The sequence below is a fragment of the Oncorhynchus gorbuscha genome, linkage group LG24, assembly GCF_021184085.1.
Source record: "Oncorhynchus gorbuscha isolate QuinsamMale2020 ecotype Even-year linkage group LG24, OgorEven_v1.0, whole genome shotgun sequence".
NCBI lineage: Eukaryota > Metazoa > Chordata > Actinopteri > Salmoniformes > Salmonidae > Oncorhynchus > Oncorhynchus gorbuscha.
In genome coordinates this window covers 41,223,371-41,241,677 of record NC_060196.1, presented here as the reverse complement: position 1 = coordinate 41,241,677, position 18,307 = coordinate 41,223,371, and the positions used below count along the sequence as shown (strand labels likewise).

Below are 18,307 nucleotides of genomic sequence, written 5' to 3'. Positions count from 1 at the left end.
AAGGGGCTATTTATGCACAGGTGTTTGTCAAATATGGAGTTTACGATGTAAAAACTGTTCCCACCGGCTGTCCACTGTCCCCATGGCAACACTGTGCGAGTTCAGGTTTGCTCAGGAGAGAACCGTTTTGCTAACATCCATCGAATCAGAATTACCAGTATGATTCCAATTCTGGTTCATGAACTCATTGTGAGTGAATTGTGATGTCACACTGATTCATGTGCTAAAGCATGTGAGTGTTCAATTTCTTACCAGTTCCTCTGTGGTTTGGCAATATAAAAAGGTATGAACAAAGACTGAAGAAAATACAAGATAACAGACAAATGTGGTGACAACTTTATTCATGCTATTACATTTCTTCCTGAAAGCATGACAACATACCTAGGTAGGACAAACAATTTTATATGTGATGAAAAGCAAATAAAACTACATTTATACTCTTTAAAAACAGCTTGTATTTACATCTTGTCAAATAGTTGTTAATCAGAATAATGTATCTACCCCACAGAAGTAGACATTCAGAAAGAACAATCTCATCAGATCATTAAAACCACTCTTCTTCTTGATGTACCAATAGTATTTCAAGTCTTCACTCGATCCTAACATTCCATCGAAAGCTGAACCACTCTTCCATACACGATTAAGGTGTATGATTAGGAACAAAAACTAAACGTGCTCTACGATAACCTAGGAAACTGCTAATTACATCAAACTACACAGTTTGATTATTCATTAAGAAATTCAAGGTATATTTTTCTATGACAGAGGGTAGTTTATATTACAGTTGTATAATTCAATGTATATTTATATCAATGAAAGAGGGTAGTTTATATTCATTTGAGTTCATATTTCAAAAAAGGTTCATATTACAAAAGTTGTATTAAAACAGGTTTTCATTAAATCTAGGTAGTTCTACAAACTCAACTGAGTTTGATAGGCGGGGAAGTAAATGATCAAAACGCAGTTCCTTGCAGGTTATTAATAAATCCTCTATGTATATCATGGATCCGATGGAATGTAAAAATTCAGTTGGTCAAATACAAATCAGCAGTAGGTACGGATCGCTAAACATTACGCAACTCCCTCTTGGGCACAAACAGAGGAGTAAATTACTGATAAGGAATCACTATCAATCAATCAATATTTTACCAATTGGGAACAGAGTGGTGGAAGGAACTTGATATCTTAAAATTTACTCAATTTCAGGGATATAAGCCTTTCAATTCAAGTTAACGGATCACACACACAACGGATCGCAGTAAACTGGTCCAAATTCACAGATTGTACAGAGCCCGCTAAAGGAGAACCTGGTCATTATCAGCTGAGAAATTCAGATTGTACAGAGCCCGCTAAAGGAGAACCTGGTCATTATCAGCTGAGAAATTCAGATTGTACAGAGCCCGCTAAAGGAGAACCTGGTCATTATCAGCTGAGAAATTCAGATTGTACAGAGCCCGCTAAAGGAGAACCTGGTCATTATCAGCTGAGAAATTCAGATTGTACAGAGCCCGCTAAAGGAGAACCTGGTCATTATCAGCTGAGAAATTCAGATTGTACAGAGCCCGCTAAAGGAGAACCTGGTCATTATCAGCTGAGAAATTCAGATTGTACAGAGCCCGCTAAAGGAGAACCTGGTCATTATCAGCTGAGAAATTCAGATTGTACAGAGCCCGCTAAAGGAGAACCTGGTCATTATCAGCTGAGAAATTCAGATTGTACAGAGCCCGCTAAAGGAGAACCTGGTCATTATCAGCTGAGAAATTCAGATTGTACAGAGCCCGCTAAAGGAGAACCTGGTCATTATCAGCTGAGAAATTCAGATTGTACAGAGCCCGCTAAAGGAGAACCTGGTCATTATCAGCTGAGAAATTCAGATTGTACAGAGCCCGCTAAAGGAGAACCTGGTCATTATCAGCTGAGAAATTCAGATTGTACAGAGCCCGCTAAAGGAGAACCTGGTCATTATCAGCTGAGAAATTCAGATTGTACAGAGCCCGCTAAAGGAGAACCTGGTCATTATCAGCTGAGAAATTCAGATTGTACAGAGCCCGCTAAAGGAGAACCTGGTCATTATCAGCTGAGAAATTCTGGAAACGCCACATTCTGGCTTCATCTCAAATGGCACCTTATTTCCTATATCAGGGGAATTCAACTCTAACCCGACGAGGTCCAGAGCCTGCTGGTTCTCTGTTCTACCTGATAATTGCACCCCACCTGTTGTCCCAGGTCTAAATCAGTCCATGACTAGAGGGGAACAATGAAAACCCACAATGGAACTGGCTTCGAGGTCCAGAGTTGAGTTTGAGGACCCTATATAGCACACTACCTTTGGACAGAGCCCTAGTAGTGCTATATAGGGGATTGTGATTTACCAGCATATTTAAATGGACTAGATTAACGTCTTGAGAACACACACTATTGTGTTAAAACAGGTTTAACTTTGAGAATAGAAGACTGGTCCCAGATCTGTTGGCTCAACTACTCTGACTATCATAATGATTTGAGATCAGATTACTGAGAGAACTCTTTCAGAGGTTATCCTCATCCATAGACAGGATAGTGTTATTACTTCATATACATTTACAGTTCAAAGTGGTTTGGAGGAGTCGGGAGTGGCATCGTGAAATGTTACATTGTCACAGTGACGGGATGAATTTGAACTGCATTAATAAAGTGCATAATGGTTTGGTACTGAAACATTGTGGTAGTGTTAATACATTTAAAACAAGTATTTTCCTCTCAACTGCACATTTGGCATATACTCCCAACAAAATGGTAAGCTAACACAGAAATGCATGACAGTGGGGTCTTCATCAGTAGATGGATGGTGAAGAGGAAGGAGAAACACACCCCCCTCCTGGAGAGCTACTGGGTGGACACGTTTATCCCTGCTCTAACATTCTATATCCTGCTGATCAGCTGTGTTAGAAAAGGGCTGGAACAATAGCCTACACACACACAGCTCCTCTCCAGATTTGGCAGGTTTCCTAGATCCCTGATCTAAGACTAGCATCCAAGGACCCTCACCAGGACCGGGCTTAGGTCAGGTAGAGGGGCAAGTATGGGGGTATTGGGGCATTCGACACCATGTGCTGCTCCCCCCTCACGGTGGTGGTGTTACCTCCACAGTCTACATACTGGTACATCTCCTGAGTAACCTGCTCCATGTGGCCAAAGTACGCTGTGGTCACCGTCACCCTGGAAACAGGATTATTCAATATATTATTGACAAGTGCATTAACAAGTATTACATGGGATAATGGGAACCAGGCTTCTGTGGTCATGTATGAATATTTAAGAGATGTGCAGACAGAGTACTTACTGCATCATAACCACAATGTTGTGCACCTTTGTGGCCTGTAGGGTGCAGTAATCACTGGGAAAAAGAACAGAAGCTTCAGTCAGATTGGCGGTTTCATGTGATAAGAAAACAAAACAAATCATCTTGTCCACCAGCTGGCTCTTTCTCTGTCAAACAGTCTGCTTTCACAGAGTTTCAGAAAGGGACTTGAAAGAAGCATATTGCTGACCTTTCAGTCCATCAGCATACCCCTTGAACCACCCCTATACGTTGTGGATTTCAAAGCAGGAGCAGCGCAAGTGAAAGGCTAAACAAGAAATTAAGTTTGGGAAATAGGAAAGTATGAATTTAAGACAGGGGTCTTCAACCTTTCCTTGCCCAGGGACCCCCTCCCAGGAAAACTGGTGACCCCAAAAATGGATTTTTGACTTGCCCACATTATAAATGGAAGTATAAACTCTGTCTATTAGGTAGAAAAGAAACTGCAAACACATGTTCTCTAAGAGCAGCTGTTTAAAATAAAAGGTTAGCCATGTGTTGCAAAAATGTATGTCCAAGTCAAGAAAGCTTACCGGCAGCACTTTTCACAGGTGCTTTTTTAAAGCCTACAGTTGAAGTCGGAAGTTCACATACACCTTGGCCAAATACATTTAAACTCAGTTTCACAATTCCTGACATTTATTCCTAGTATAAATTCCCTGTTTTAGGTCAGTTTAGATAACCACATTGTTTTAAGAATGTGAAATGTCAGAATAATAGGAGAGAATTATTTCTTTCAGCTTTCATTTCTTTCATCATATTTCCAGTGGGTCAGAAGTTTACATACACTCAATTAGTATTTGATGGCGTTGTCTATAAACTGTTTAACTTGGGGCAAACATTTTGGGTAGCTTTCCACGATAAATTGGGTGAATTTTGGCCCATTCCTCCTGACAGAGCTGGTGTAACTGACTTGTAGGCCTCCTTGCTCGCATGCACTTTTCCAGTTCTGCCCACACATTTTCTATAGGATTGAGGTCAGGGCTTTGTGATGGCCACTCCAATACCTTGACTTTGTTGTCCATAAGCCACAACTTCGGAATTATGTGGGGTCATTGTCCATTTAGAAGACCCATTTGCGACCAAGCTTTAACTTCCTGACTGATATCTTGAGATGTTGCTTCAATATATCCACATAATTTTCCTCCTCATGATGCTATCTATTTTGTGAAGAGCACCAGTCCCTCCTGCAGCAAAGCACCCACACAAAAGGATACTGCCACCCCAGTGCTTCACGATTGAGATGGTGATCTTCGGCTTGCAAACCTCTCCCTTTTCCCTCCAAACACAACAATGGTCATTACGGCCAAACAGTTCTATTTTTGTTTCATCAGACCAGAAGATATTTCTAAATTAAAAATTAAATGAGATCTTTGTCCACATGTGCAGTTGCAAACCGTAGTCTGGCTTTTTAATGACGGTTTTGGAGCAGTGGCTTCTTCCTTGCTGAGCGGCCTTTCAGGTTATGTCGATATAGAACTCATTTTACTGTGGATATAGATACTTTATTATCTGTTTCTTCCAGCATCTTCACGAGGTCCTTTGCTGTTGTTCTGGGATCGATTTGCACTTGTCGCACCAAAGTACCTTCATCTCTAGGAGACAGAACGCGTCTCCTTCCTGAGCGGTATGACGCCTGCGTGGTTCCATGGTGTTTGTACTTGCGTACTATTGTTTGTACAGATGAACGTGGTACCTTCAGGTGTTTGGAAATTGCTCCCAAGAATGAATCAGACTTGTGGAGGTCTACAATTTTTTTCTGAGGTCTTGGCTGATATCTTTTGATTTTCCAATGATGTCAAGCAAAGAGGCAATGAGTTTGAAGGTAGACCTTGAAATACATCCACAGGTACACCTCCAATTGACTCAAATGATGTCCAAAATGAAATCTAGAATAGGCTTCCTATTTCACAACAAAGCATCCTTCACTCATGCTGCTAAACTTACCCTAGTAAAACTGACTATCCTACCGATCCTTGACTTCGGCGATGTAATTTACAAAATAGCCTCCAACACTCTACTCAGCAAATTGTATGCAGTCACAGTGCCATCCGCTTTGTCACAAAAGCTCCATATACTACCCACCACTGCAACCTGTATGCTCTTGTTGGCTGGCCCTAGCTTCATATTAGTCATCAAACCCACCTAGTCAGGTCATCTATAAGTCTTTGCTAGGTAAAGCCCCGCCTTATCTCAGCTCACTGGTCACCATAGCAGCACCCACCCGTAGCACACGCTCCAGCAGGTGTATCTCATTGGTCACCACCAAAGCCAATTTCTCCTTTGGCCACCTTTCCTTCCAGTTCTCAGCTGCCAATGACTGGAACTAAATGCAAAAAAATCACTCACAGATCACTGCACATAGCCCAACTGTAAAAGCCCATCCAACTATACTGTATTTGCACCCCTGTATCTCTACTTGCACATTCATCTTCTGCACATCTATCACTCCAGTGTTTAATTGCTATATTGTAATTATTTCGCCACTATGGCCTATTTATTGACTTACCTCCCTTATTTGCACACACTGTATTTGGACATTTTCTTGTATTATTGACTGTATGTTTGTTTATTCCATGTGTAACTCTGTGTTGTTGTTTGTGTTGCACTGCTTTGCTTTATCTTGGCCAGGTCGCAGTTGTAAATGAGAACTTATTCTCAACTAGCCTACCTGGTTAAATAAACGTGATTATTTTTTTTTTTTTGCCTATCAGAAGCTTCTAAAGCCATGACATCATTTTCTGGAAATGTCCAAGCTGTTTAAAGGCACAGTCAACTTAGTGTATGTAAAAATATATTTGTGATACAGTGAATTATAAGTGAAATAATCTGTCTGTAAACAATTGTTAGAAAAATTACTTGTCATGCACAAAGTAAATGTCCTAACCGACTTGTCAGGACTATAGTTTGTTAACAAGACATTTGTGGAGTGGTTGAAAAACGAGTTTTAATGACTCCAACCTAAGTGTATGTAAACTTCCCACTTCAACTGTATGTCAGATATTCCATTGAGGGTAACTGGCTCAATATATGAAGTTTACGAAATAAAGTTGACATAAGATATTATCCTCTTTTCTATTGTAGGTATGTAATAATAAATTTAAATTGGTTGTTAGCGATGCATGCATACAAAAATAACAAAAAACATGTTTCATGGACCCCTGGTTGAATACCCTTGATCTAAAAATACGTTTTCACATAAACGTTACATGCCGAAGATCAGAATCAATTGGGCTTCCAAAAAGTCATGTGTGTCGGTGTGATCCAACATGGCTATTTACTGCAGATTTAATCCAGCTGTGACAGGCTCTCTGTCCCTCTCCAGCCTTTAGCATGTGCCCCTTTCAAGTCACACTTTAGTGCCCCGTGGTTTCCAGGCTCTATATGAGGTAACATATGAGCCTGTGGACGAGGTTAAGCAAGAACTGAAAGAGGACTCCACACTGCAATCTGTACTCCCATAGGATTGATTTTAGGCTCCCAGTGTTCTCATAATACTAGTACTGTGACGTGCTGTACTCACTACATGTAGCTCATCTCTGCTATAATGGCGGGAACCATGTAGTCAACCTGGGAACAACAACACACAGGGTTATGATCAAAAAGGTAACATGGAGAAAGAGTGCTCTAAGAACCAAAAATAGGAAATTGACCTGAAATCCTCACTGTGACAAGGGATGCAGGACAGGGAAGAGGTGTCTGAATCTAGTACAAAAAAACCCAGCTAGGGGTTGTTGGATCTTGAATTTAGTGAAACTGGAGTTTCTGCTGCACGTCCAATAATGATCGTTGTGTAATAACCACACTACAACAGTGCGGTTAGTGTTATTACCAGTGGTGAAAGTAGAATTGTAAGGGCCTAATCATATAATTACATATAGAAACCTTATTAGGATCTCCGTGTGCCTCGTCGTAAAGATGTCATTTAACTTGTAAAACGTATTACCTATTACTGTAGCATAAATACAACCAGTCATGTTTATCCTGTCAAACAATCACTTCAAAGGGCTCATATACTAGCTACCCGCCCACATTCATCCACTGGCAACATATACGTAATGACATTTAGGCCAAAATGTATGTGTCCACTGCTGCCTGCGCGTGTCTCGGCAATGGCCACAGATCTCTGCCGTGGCAAAATGTCAGTGTTCTCGACAAACCACATCACATTTTGCGGCATAGGCTATGTCACCTGTTTTCATGCCGCTGACCTGCAGTAATGATACAAAGTGGTGTAATAGTCTACAATTGTCTTGACATTTTGTTACAATTATGGTGATAGGCTCATGTACCCCAGCTATATATTTTGCCTGGACGCTGTACTCCCCCCCCCCCCCCCCCCGGTTATTGCGGAGGTGATGTTAGACACCTCTACACTGTAGTAGTTGTTATTGGTGATATTCAGAGTGTTCTGGAATGAAGAAGAATATTTTGTCATTTTATGATCACAGAAATTCATCTTTTCACACAAACACACAGGAAACCAGAGTTAGCCAGTGCGGCAACCCTGGTGCAGTTTAGGAGTTAAGTGCCTTGCTCAAGGGCTCAATCGCCGGGGATGGCAGGATACCTAGAATCCCACTATATTTGTTACCCAACTCATCTGCCCGAACACGGGCAACCTTTGGCGCAAAGCACCGGTTGATAAGGAAAAGCAGTCTCCTCCTGTGACTGTCATACTTGATCCAAATCTTCATGGTGTGGTTAGAACATAGGAGGCTCACCGTCACGTTGAGATAGACAATCCTCTTATCCTCATCGTAGGTGACGAAGACAGACTTGACGCCCCCGTAAGAGACGTCTATGGTACGAGGGAATAGGAAGAAGACAGCCAGGCTGGACAGCAGCAGACACACAGCCACTGAGGCCATCACATACAGCTTTCTGTGAAAGAGAGAGCCAAAGGCAGGGTCAGAAGTAGCAGGATACAAAGAATATTGCAAGAAAGGAATAGTTACTTGCAGTCACATGGGAAAACATTATTGTGAAGTTTAGCCTATAGCTACAAACCCAAACAACAACATTCCACTTACGTTCTCCTGGGCCTGAGTCTCTGGTCACTGTATGGAATCAATGCCACCAGCTGGTTCTCTTGGCCTGTGTAATGCAAGGAAATATTTAAACTAATCATCTGACATAACTACAACATTACAGCAATACTAGGAATGTAACGATTGACCAACAGGCATCAGTCCCTGGTTCAACTGTTTAAGATGAGGGCACTGATTCACGGGAGCCCAAACCGATCCAAATCCGGTTCACAAATGTTTTGTTTTTTTACTCTTAATGGTATGTCCCCCATCCAAAAATAGCTCTAAAACTTGTGACTGAAATTAGCAGCCTATCATTGATCTCCAAGTCAGATAACAACTGTGCACACAGAGATCCGCAACTCAAGGCAACGAGAGCCTATCCCCAATCTAATATTTGTGTATCTGCGTAGCACCTTCAGCACTTAAACAATTGTAAAATGGCTTTCGCAATGTCAAAATCATAAGTTTGTAATTTGGGTAATTGTTAACAAATGCGCTGTATGGTGTTTTACCGGCAGAGTGAAGGCTACCGGAGTGAACACGACTCACATCTTGCTGAATGAACAGCTTAATGCTAATTAGTGCTTTTCAATTGCCAGGTTCACCATAAGATATACTGTACCAGTCAAAAGTTGACAACCCTACTCATTCAAGGGTTTTTATTTTTACTATTTTCTACATCGTAGAATAATAATGCAGACAACAAAACTATGAAATAAAATATGGAATCATGTAGTAACCAAAAAAATTGTTCTCCAAATCAAAATATATTTATAGTTCAGATTCTTTAAAGTAGCCACACTTTGCCTTGATTACAGCTTTGCACACTCTTGGCATTCTCTCAACCAGCTGCATGAGGTAGTCAACCTGGAATGCATTTCAATTAACAGGTGTGCCTTCTTAAAATTGTGTAATTTATTTCCTTCTTAATGCATTTTGACAAGGTAGGGGTGGTATTCAGCAGATGGTCTTTTACCAAATAGGAGTCAATAAGTCAATATTTTGTCAAAAACAGCTCAAATAAGCAAAGAGAAATGACAGTCCATCATTACTTTAAGACATGAAGGTCAGTCAATACGGAACATTTCAAGAACTTTGAAAGTACAGTTGCAAAAACCATCAAGCGCTATTGAAACTGGCTCTCATGTGGACCGCCACAGGAAAGGAAGACCCATAGTTACCTCTGCTGCAGAGGATAAGTTCATTAGAGTTACCAGCCTCAGAAATCAAAGCCCAAATAAATGCTTCAGAGTTCAAGTAACGGATACATCTCAACATCAACTGTTCCGATGAGACTGTCAAATTGCTGCAAAGAAACCACTACTAAAGGACACCAATAAGAATAAGAGACTTGCTTGGGCCAAGAAACATGAGCAATGGACATTAGACCGGTGGAAATGTCCTTTGGTCTGATGAAATGTGTCCTTTGGTCTCCACAATCACCCGACCTCAACCCAACTGAGCTGGTTTGGGATGAGTTGGACCGCAGAATGATGGAAAAGCAGCCAACAATTGCTCAGCATTTGTGGGAACTCCTTCAAGACTGTCAGAAAAGCATTCCTCATGAAGCTGGTTGAGAGAATTGCAAGAGGGTGTAAAACTGTCATCAAGGCAATGGGTGGCTAGAAAAACTATTTTATATATTTTTTACATGTTTTTTAGGGATGCACGATATATTGGTCGAGCAGTCATATAAAAGAGTAAGAAAATTTCAGCGAGACAACTCAAAAGGCGAAATCCATTAAAGCCATGATAATGGAATCAATTTCCCTTGATAATCAATCGTACTCTGTAGTGGGTGATGTTGGCTTTCACTGACTGGTCGAGCACCGGTACACACTACCAAGTGCGCTATTTTTCAGATGTTGCCCTACCGGAGTTACACAGTAATAGAGTCACTGCTATTGACTTCACGACATACATACTAATGTAAACTCACTCACTTTTGTACATCGCCTTGGTCCGTACAATTTACCTTATTTTAGCACCCAAAAACATAATACTTCCAGATCAACTGTAATGTCAATACCACTGTAAAGCACAATTTCTCCCCTTTCCAACAAAATCAATGACATGAGCTCCACGCTGCCCGTTTCTGCATAATTCAACAAGGCAATGAGCTCCGTCGGGTCTTTGTAAAAATGGCGGGTGGGGAAGCAAAACTAATGCGTGACAGTGAGAAGGACAGATGTAGTATGGGAAAACTTGTTTTTCCACCCGATCTGTCCAACTTATCGCCTCTAAAATGTAAATAAAACACTATAAAGAGTTTAAATAATGTGTCATTCAAAACTATGCTATATTAACTGGCTGTGTCATAGCTAGAGCTTAAATAATATCACAGATTTCATTGGCCAATATGGTATTTCACCGATTTCATTGGCCAATATGGTATTTCACCGATTTCATTGGCCAATATGGTATTTTACCGATTTTGGATGATAATTCCACAGATATTCGGAAAAATAGGATGAAAAAGGCAAATATATATTTGAACTTTATAATTATTTTAGGAGGCTCAAACAATATGGTATTTTACCGATTTTGGATGATAATTCCACAGATATTCAGAAAAATAGGATGAAAAAGGCAAATATATATTTGAACTTTATAATTATTTTAGGAGGCTCAAACAATAGCAGGAAGTCACTTTCTCAGCAAAAGCTCTCACAGTGCTATCCTGGTTCCAAATACATGTGCTTCAGGGAAGCAAACAGAACTGTGAAGTAGCGCAACCTAAAACCAACTTGGGCACAGAGGATGGGAAAAACAACTGAGCAGGCTCTCACCACTGGTGGGTGTGATGACATGATGTAACGTCCTCAAACAAGTGAACATCTAGTTCCACAATTCAAATACTTTTCGGTTTTGTGTGCCAAAACTAAGACTTCTGTGTGGCCTATGGAAAAATCAAGGAAAATAGTCAGGTTATTTGTCAGAGCCATTAAGGAGTGACTGCACAGCTGCAGTGTTTTTGTCCCATGAAAAATAGGGGTTATTATTTGACTGCCTGTGCTTGCATGTTTGTGTTCATGGTGTGTCAGAAATCTGTGTGTGCATTAGTACGTGTTCAATCATGCGGTGTTCCTAGTTGTGGATTGGTGCTGGCCCTCAGAACTTCTTCTCCAACGCTATTGACACCTATGCCGCCGCCTTGCGGAAAAATCTTAGAAATAGTTTATTCTTCATAAGATTTGTTTCATTAAATTGTGAAATAATCAATCAAATGGATAGATGGGTATCGGATCAGGCTTGAAAGGAGAGATTCACATCACTAATCATTATTGTACATTATTATCCCTCAAAAGGGAAAACTCACCAGACTCTGGGGATAAAATCATAAACTACAAACACAGCTTTGATTATAGTGAGTCTACGGGCAAAGCATGTGTCCTTCATATGCCAAATTCAGTCATTGGTCTCATTCCCTCAAGCCCACAGAGTGAGCTGGAGTCGCACTATTCATTATCCACAAGATAGCACCAACGTGGTTTTCCATATACATCAGCACTTGAACTGCCGTCTGACTATGATCCTGAGCTGATCAAAACTCCTACCGAGCCATATTCATTCAAATGGTCTAGCAGCTTATCGATGTTATCTGAGACCAGGCTAGTAGTACTCTACTCCTCCTGTTTACCTCTAGGTATCCTCCCAGTGCCCTGGCAGCTGGGACATGTGACGCTGTCCCGGCCTGTGAACTCTATGTAGGGGAACTGGGACACGTCCTCGCTCTTCCCCTCATCATCCTGTGTGGTGGTCAGGGAGTCATCGTAGCATTCCTGCATGGACAGGAGGGAGAAGGCTTTCCCCATGGTCACACCTGGAGGAGGAGGGGGTCAAAGGTTACTGGTTGGTGTTTGACATGTTTTAAAAATATATATTTACATTGGAATGCTAAGACAATCAAGGCAGTTTAAATAAAGACATTTAGACTTCTGTTTTCTTCAAGAGTACCTTGATGGGAGAACTACAGCAGCTTGCATAAGTATTCAACCCCTGGCATTTTTCCTATTTTGTTGCCTTACAACCTGGAATTAAAATGGATTTTTGTGTGGGTTTGTATCATTTGATTTACATAGCATGCCTACCACTTTAAAGATGAAAAAAAAATTTGCGAAAAAAAACAAGAAATAATAAAAAAACCTTGAGCGTGCATAACTCTTCACGCCCCCAAAGTCAATACTTTGTAGAGCCACCTTTTGCAGCAATTACAGCTGCAAGTCTCTTGGGGTATGTCTCTACAAGCTTGGCACATCTAGCCACTGGGATGTTTGCCCATTCAAGGCAAAACTGCTCAAGCTCCTTCAAGTTGGATGGGTTCCGCAATATTTAAGTCATACCACAGATTCTCAATTGGATTGAGGTCTGGGCTTTGTCTAGGCCATTCCAAGACATTTAAATGTTTCCCCTTAAAGCACTCGAGTATTGCTTTAACAGTATGTTTAGGGTCATTGTCCTGCTGGAAGGTGAACCTCCTTCCCAGTCTAAAATCTCTAAAAGACAGAACCAGGTTTCCCTCAAGCATTTCCCTGTATTTTTCACCATCCATCATTCCTTCAATTCTGACCAGTTTCCCAGTCCCTGCCGATGAAAAAGATAGTTATGCTGTTCTCAGGGTGATGAGAGGTGTTGGGTTTGCGCCAGACACAGCATTTTCCTTGATGCCCAAACAGCTAAATTTTAGTCTCATCTGACCAGAGTACATTCTTCCATATTTAGGGGGGAGTCTCCCACTTGCCTTTTGCCAAACGTCTCTTTGTTGCGCCTCTGATTAATGCCCTCCTTGCCTGGGCTGTGAGTTTTGGTGGGCGGCCCTCTCTTTGCAGGTTTGTTGTGGTGCCATATTCTTTCAATTTTTAATAATGGATTTAAATGGTGCTCTGTGGGATGTTCAAAGTTTTAGATATTTTTTTATAACCCAACCCTGATCTGTACTTCTCCACAACTTTGTCCCTGACCTGTTTGGAGAGCTCCTTGGTCTTCATGGTGCCGCTTGCTTGGTGGTGCTCCTTGCTTAGTGGTGTTGTCCTCTGGGGCCTTTCAGAAAAGGTGTATATACACTGAGATCATGTGACAGATTGCACGCAGGTGGACTTTAACTAATTATGTGACTTCTGAAGGTAATTGGTTGCACCAGATCTTATTTAGGGGCTTCATATCAAAGGGGGTGAATACATATACACACACCACTTTTCTGTTTTAAACAAGTACATTTTTTCATTTCACTTCACTAATTTGTGTATGTCCATTACATGAAATCCAAATAAAAATCCATTTCAATTGCAGGATGTAATGCAACAAAACAGGAAAAACACCAAGAGGGATGAATACTTTCACAATGCACTGTAAATCCCACAAATGTTAATACATTTTTTGTTTAATAAGTGAGGGCCATCATCCCCTACATGTTCTTACTGGTTGCTTGTTTGCTTGCTTTGAGGACAATACAGTGCCACTGACACGGCCCGCTACCAAAACCTGTGGCCTCTCCTTCACTGCAGCCAACGTGAGTAAAACATTTAAATGTGATAACCCTCGCAAGGCTGCCGCCCCAGACGGCATCCCCAGCCGTGTCCCACATGCTTCAAGAGGGCCACCATTGTTCCTGTTCCCAAGAAAGCGAATGTAACTGAGCTAAATTACTATCGCCCCGTAGCACTCACTTCCGTCATCATGAAGTGCTTAGAGAGACTAGTCAAGGACCATATCACCTCCACTCTACCTGACACCCTACCCACTCCAATTTGCTTACTGCCCCAATAGGTCCACAGATGAAGCAATCACACTACACACTGCCTTAACCCATCTGGACAAGAGGAATACCTATGTATGAATGCTGTTCATCGACTACAGCTCAGCATTTAATACCATAGTACCCTCCAAACTCGTCAATAAGCTCAAGACCCTGGGTCTTGACCCCGCCTTGTGCAACTGGGTCCTGGACTTCCTGACGGGCTGCCCCCAGGTGGTGAGGGTAGGTAACAACATCTCCATCCTGCTGATCCTCAACACTGGGGCCCCACAAGGGTGCATTCTGAGCCCTCTCCTGTACTCCCTGTTCACCCATGACTGTGTGGCCATGCACGCCTCCAACTCAATCATCAAATTTGCAGATGACACAACAGTGGTAGGCTTGAATACCAACAACGATGAGATGGCCTACAGGGAGGAGGTGAGGGCCCTCGGAGTGTGGTGTCAGGAAAATAACCTCACACTCAATGTCAACAAAACAAAGGAGATGCTAGTGGACTTCAGAAAACAGCAGAGGGAGCAGCCTCCTATCCACATCGACAGGACAGTAGTGGAGAAGGTGGAAAGTTAAGTTCCTCGGGGTACACATCACAGACAAAATGAAATGGTCCACCCACACAGATAGCGTGGTGAAGAAGGCGCAGTAGCGCCTCTTCAAACTCAGGAAGCTGAAGAAATTTGGCTTGTCATCAAAAACACTAACTTTTACAGATGCACAATCAAGAGCATCCTGTCGGGCTGTATCACCACCTGGTACGGCAACTGCTCCGCCCACAACCCTAAGGCTCTCCAGAGGGTAGTGAGGTCTGCACAATGCATCACCAGGGGCAAACTACCTGCCCTCCAGGACACCTACAGCACCCGATGTCACAGGAAGGCCAAAAAGATAATCAAAGACAACAACCACCCGAGCCACTGCCTGTTCACCCTGCTATCATCCAAAATCAAATCAAATTTTATTTGTCACATACACATGGTTAGCAGATGTTAATGCGAGTGTAGCGAAATGCTTGTGCTTCTAGTTCCGACAATGCAGTGATAACCAACAAGTAATCAAACTAACAATTCCAAAACTACTGTCTTATACACAGTGTAAGGGGATAAGGAACATGTACATAAGGATATATGAATGAGTGATGGTACAGAGCAGCATACAGTAGATGGTATCGAGTACAGTATATACATATGAGATGAGTGTGTAGACAAAGTAAACAAAGTGGCATAGTTAAAGTGGCTAGTGATACATGTGTTACATAAGGATGCAGTCGATGATGTAGAGTACAGTATATACATATGCATATGAGATGAATAATGTAGGGTAAGTAACATTATATAAGGTAGCATTGTTTAAAGTGGCTAGTGATATATTTACATCATTTCCCATCAATTCCCATTATTAAAATGGCTGGAGTTGGGTCAGTGTCAATGACAGTGTGTTGGCAGCAGCCACTCAGTGTTAGTGGTGGCTGTTTAACAGTCTGATGGCCTTGAGATAGAAGCTGTTTTTCAGTCTCTCGGTCCCAGCTTTGATGCACCTGTACTGACCTCGCCTTCTGGATGATAGCGGGGTGAACAGGCAGTGGTTCGGGTGGTTGATGTCCTTGATGATCTTTATGCCCTTCCTGTAACAACGGGTGGTGTAGGTGTCCTGGAGGGCAGGTAGTTTGCCCCCGGTGATGCGTTGTGCAGTCCTCACTACCCTCTGGAGAGCCTTACGGTTGAGGGCGGAGCAGTTGCCGTACCAGGCGGTGATACAGCCCGCCAGGATGCTCTCGATTGTGCATCTGTAGAAGTTTGTGAGTGCTTTTGGTGACAAGCCGAATTTCTTCAGCCTCCTGAGGTTGAATAGGCGCTGCTGCGCCTTCTTCACGACGCTGTCAGTGTGGGTGGACCAATTCAGTTTATCTGTGATGTGTATGCCGAGGAACTTAAAACTAGCTACCCTCTCCACTACTGTTCCATCGATGTGGATAGGGGGGTGTTCCCTCTGCTGTTTCCTGAAGTCCACAATCATCTCCTTAGTTTTGTTGACATTGAGTGTGAGGTTATTTTCCTGACACCACACTCCGAGGGCCCTCACCTCCTCCCTGTAGGCCGTCTCGTCGTTGTTGGTAATCAAGCCTACCACTGTTGTGTCGTCCGCAAACTTGATGATTGAGTTGGAGGCGTGCGTGGCCACGCAGTCGTGGGTGAACAGGGAGTACAGGAGAGGGCTCAGAACGCACCCTTGTGGGGCCCCCGTGTTGAGGATCAGCGGGGAGGAGATGTTGTTGCCTACCCTCACCACCTGGGGGCGGCCCGTCAGGAAGTCCAGTACCCAGTTGCACAGGGCGGGGTCTAGACCCAGGGTCTCGAGCTTGATGACGAGCTTGGAGGGTACTATGGTGTTGAATGCCGAGCTGTAGTCGATGAACAGCATTCTCACATAGGTATTCCTCTTGTCCAGGTGGGTTAGGGCAGTGTGCAGTGTGGTTGAGATTGCATCGTCTGTGGACCTATTTGGGCGGTAAGCAAATTGGAGTGGGTCTAGGGTGTCAGGTAGGGTGGAGGTGATATGGTCCTTGACTAGTCTCTCAAAGCACTTCATGATGACGGAAGTGAGTGCTATGGGGCGGTAGTCGTTTAGCTCAGTTACCTTAGCTTTCTTGGGAACAGGAACAATGGTGGCCCTCTTGAAGCATGTGGGAACAGCAGACTGGTATAGGGATTGATTGAATATGTCCGTAAACACACCGGCCAGCTGGTCTGCGCATGCTCTGAGGGCGCGGCTGGGGATGCCGTCTGGGCCTGCAGCCTTGCGAGGGTTAACACGTTTAAATGTCTTACTCACCTCGGCTGCAGTGAAGGAGAGACCGCATGTTTCCGTTGCAGGCCGTGTCAGTGGCACTGTATTGTCCTCAAAGCGGGCAAAAAAGTTATTTAGTCTGCCTGGGAGCAAGACATCCTGGTCCGTGACTGGGCTGGATTTCATCTTGTAGTCCGTGATTGACTGTAGACCCTGCCACATGCCTCTTGTGTCTGAGCCATTGAATTGAGATTCCACTTTGTCTCTGTACTGACGCTTAGCTTGTTTGATAGCCTTACGGAGGGAATAGCTGCACTGTTTGTATTCAGACACCTTGCCCTGATTAAAAGCAGTGGTTCGCGCTTTCAGTTTCACGCGAATGCTGCCATCAATCCATGGTTTCTGGTTAGGGAATGTTTTTATCGTTGCTATGGGAACGACATCTTCGACGCACGTTCTAATGAACTCGCACACCGAATCAGCGTATTCGTCAATATTCCCATCTGACGCAATACGGAACATGTCCCAGTCCACGTGATGGAAGCAGTCTTGGAGTGTAGAGTCAGCTTGGTCTGACCAGCGTTGGACAGACCTCAGCGTGGGAGCCTCTTGTTTTAATTTCTGCCTGTAGGCAGGGATCAGCAAAATGGAGTCGTCTTTTCCGAAAGGGGGGCGGGGCAGGGCCTTATATGCGTCGCGGAAGTTAGAGTAACAATGATCCAAGGTTTTACCACCCCTGGTTGCGCAATCGATATGCTGATAAAATTTAGGGAGTCTTGTTTTCAGATTGGCTTTGTTAAAATCCCCAGCTACAATGAATGCAGCCTCCGGATAAATGTTTTCCAGTTTGCAAAGAGTTAAATAAAGTTCGTTCAGAGCCATCGATGTGTCTGCTTGGGGGGGGATATATACGGCTGTGATTATAATCGAAGAGAATTTTCTTGGAAGATAATGCGGTCTACATTTGATTGTGAGGAATTCTAAATCAGGTGAACAGAAGGATTTGAGTTCCTGTATGTTTCCTTCATCACACCATGTCCCGTTAGTCATGAGGCATACGCCCCCGCCACTCTTCTTACCAGAGAGATGTTTGTTTCTGTCGGCGCGATGCGTGGAGAAACCCGTTGGCTGCACCGCCCTGGATAGCGTTTTCCCAGTAAGCCATGTCTCCGTAAAGCAAAGAACGTTGCAGTCTCTGATGTCCCTCTGGAATGCCACCCTTGCTCGGATTTCATCAACCTTGTTGTCGAGAGACTGGACATTGGCAAGAAGAATACTGGGGAGTGGTGCGCGATGTGCCCTTTTTCGGAGTCTGACCAGAACACCGCCGCGTTTCTCTCTTTTTCGGAGTCGTTTCCTTGGGTCGCTGCATGCGATCCATTCCGTTGTCCTGTT

At 43.0% G+C, this 18,307-nt stretch overlaps 1 protein-coding gene across 1 annotated transcript; it reads right to left on the bottom strand.

Annotated features, from left to right (window-relative positions):
• Positions 1 to 443: 443 nt before the first annotated feature.
• Positions 444 to 13,386, bottom strand: LOC124013308 (transmembrane protein 106B-like). Its single transcript, XM_046327574.1, has 8 exons — positions 13,335 to 13,386; positions 12,014 to 12,196; positions 8,374 to 8,437; positions 8,065 to 8,224; positions 7,639 to 7,751; positions 6,864 to 6,965; positions 3,323 to 3,376; positions 444 to 3,198 (listed from the first exon to the last, which is right to left on the bottom strand). Exons 2-8 carry the CDS (start codon positions 12,186 to 12,188, stop codon positions 3,039 to 3,041), a joined length of 828 nt encoding a protein of 275 aa, XP_046183530.1. The 5' UTR covers positions 12,189 to 12,196; positions 13,335 to 13,386; the 3' UTR covers positions 444 to 3,038.
• Positions 13,387 to 18,307: the final 4,921 nt, after the last annotated feature.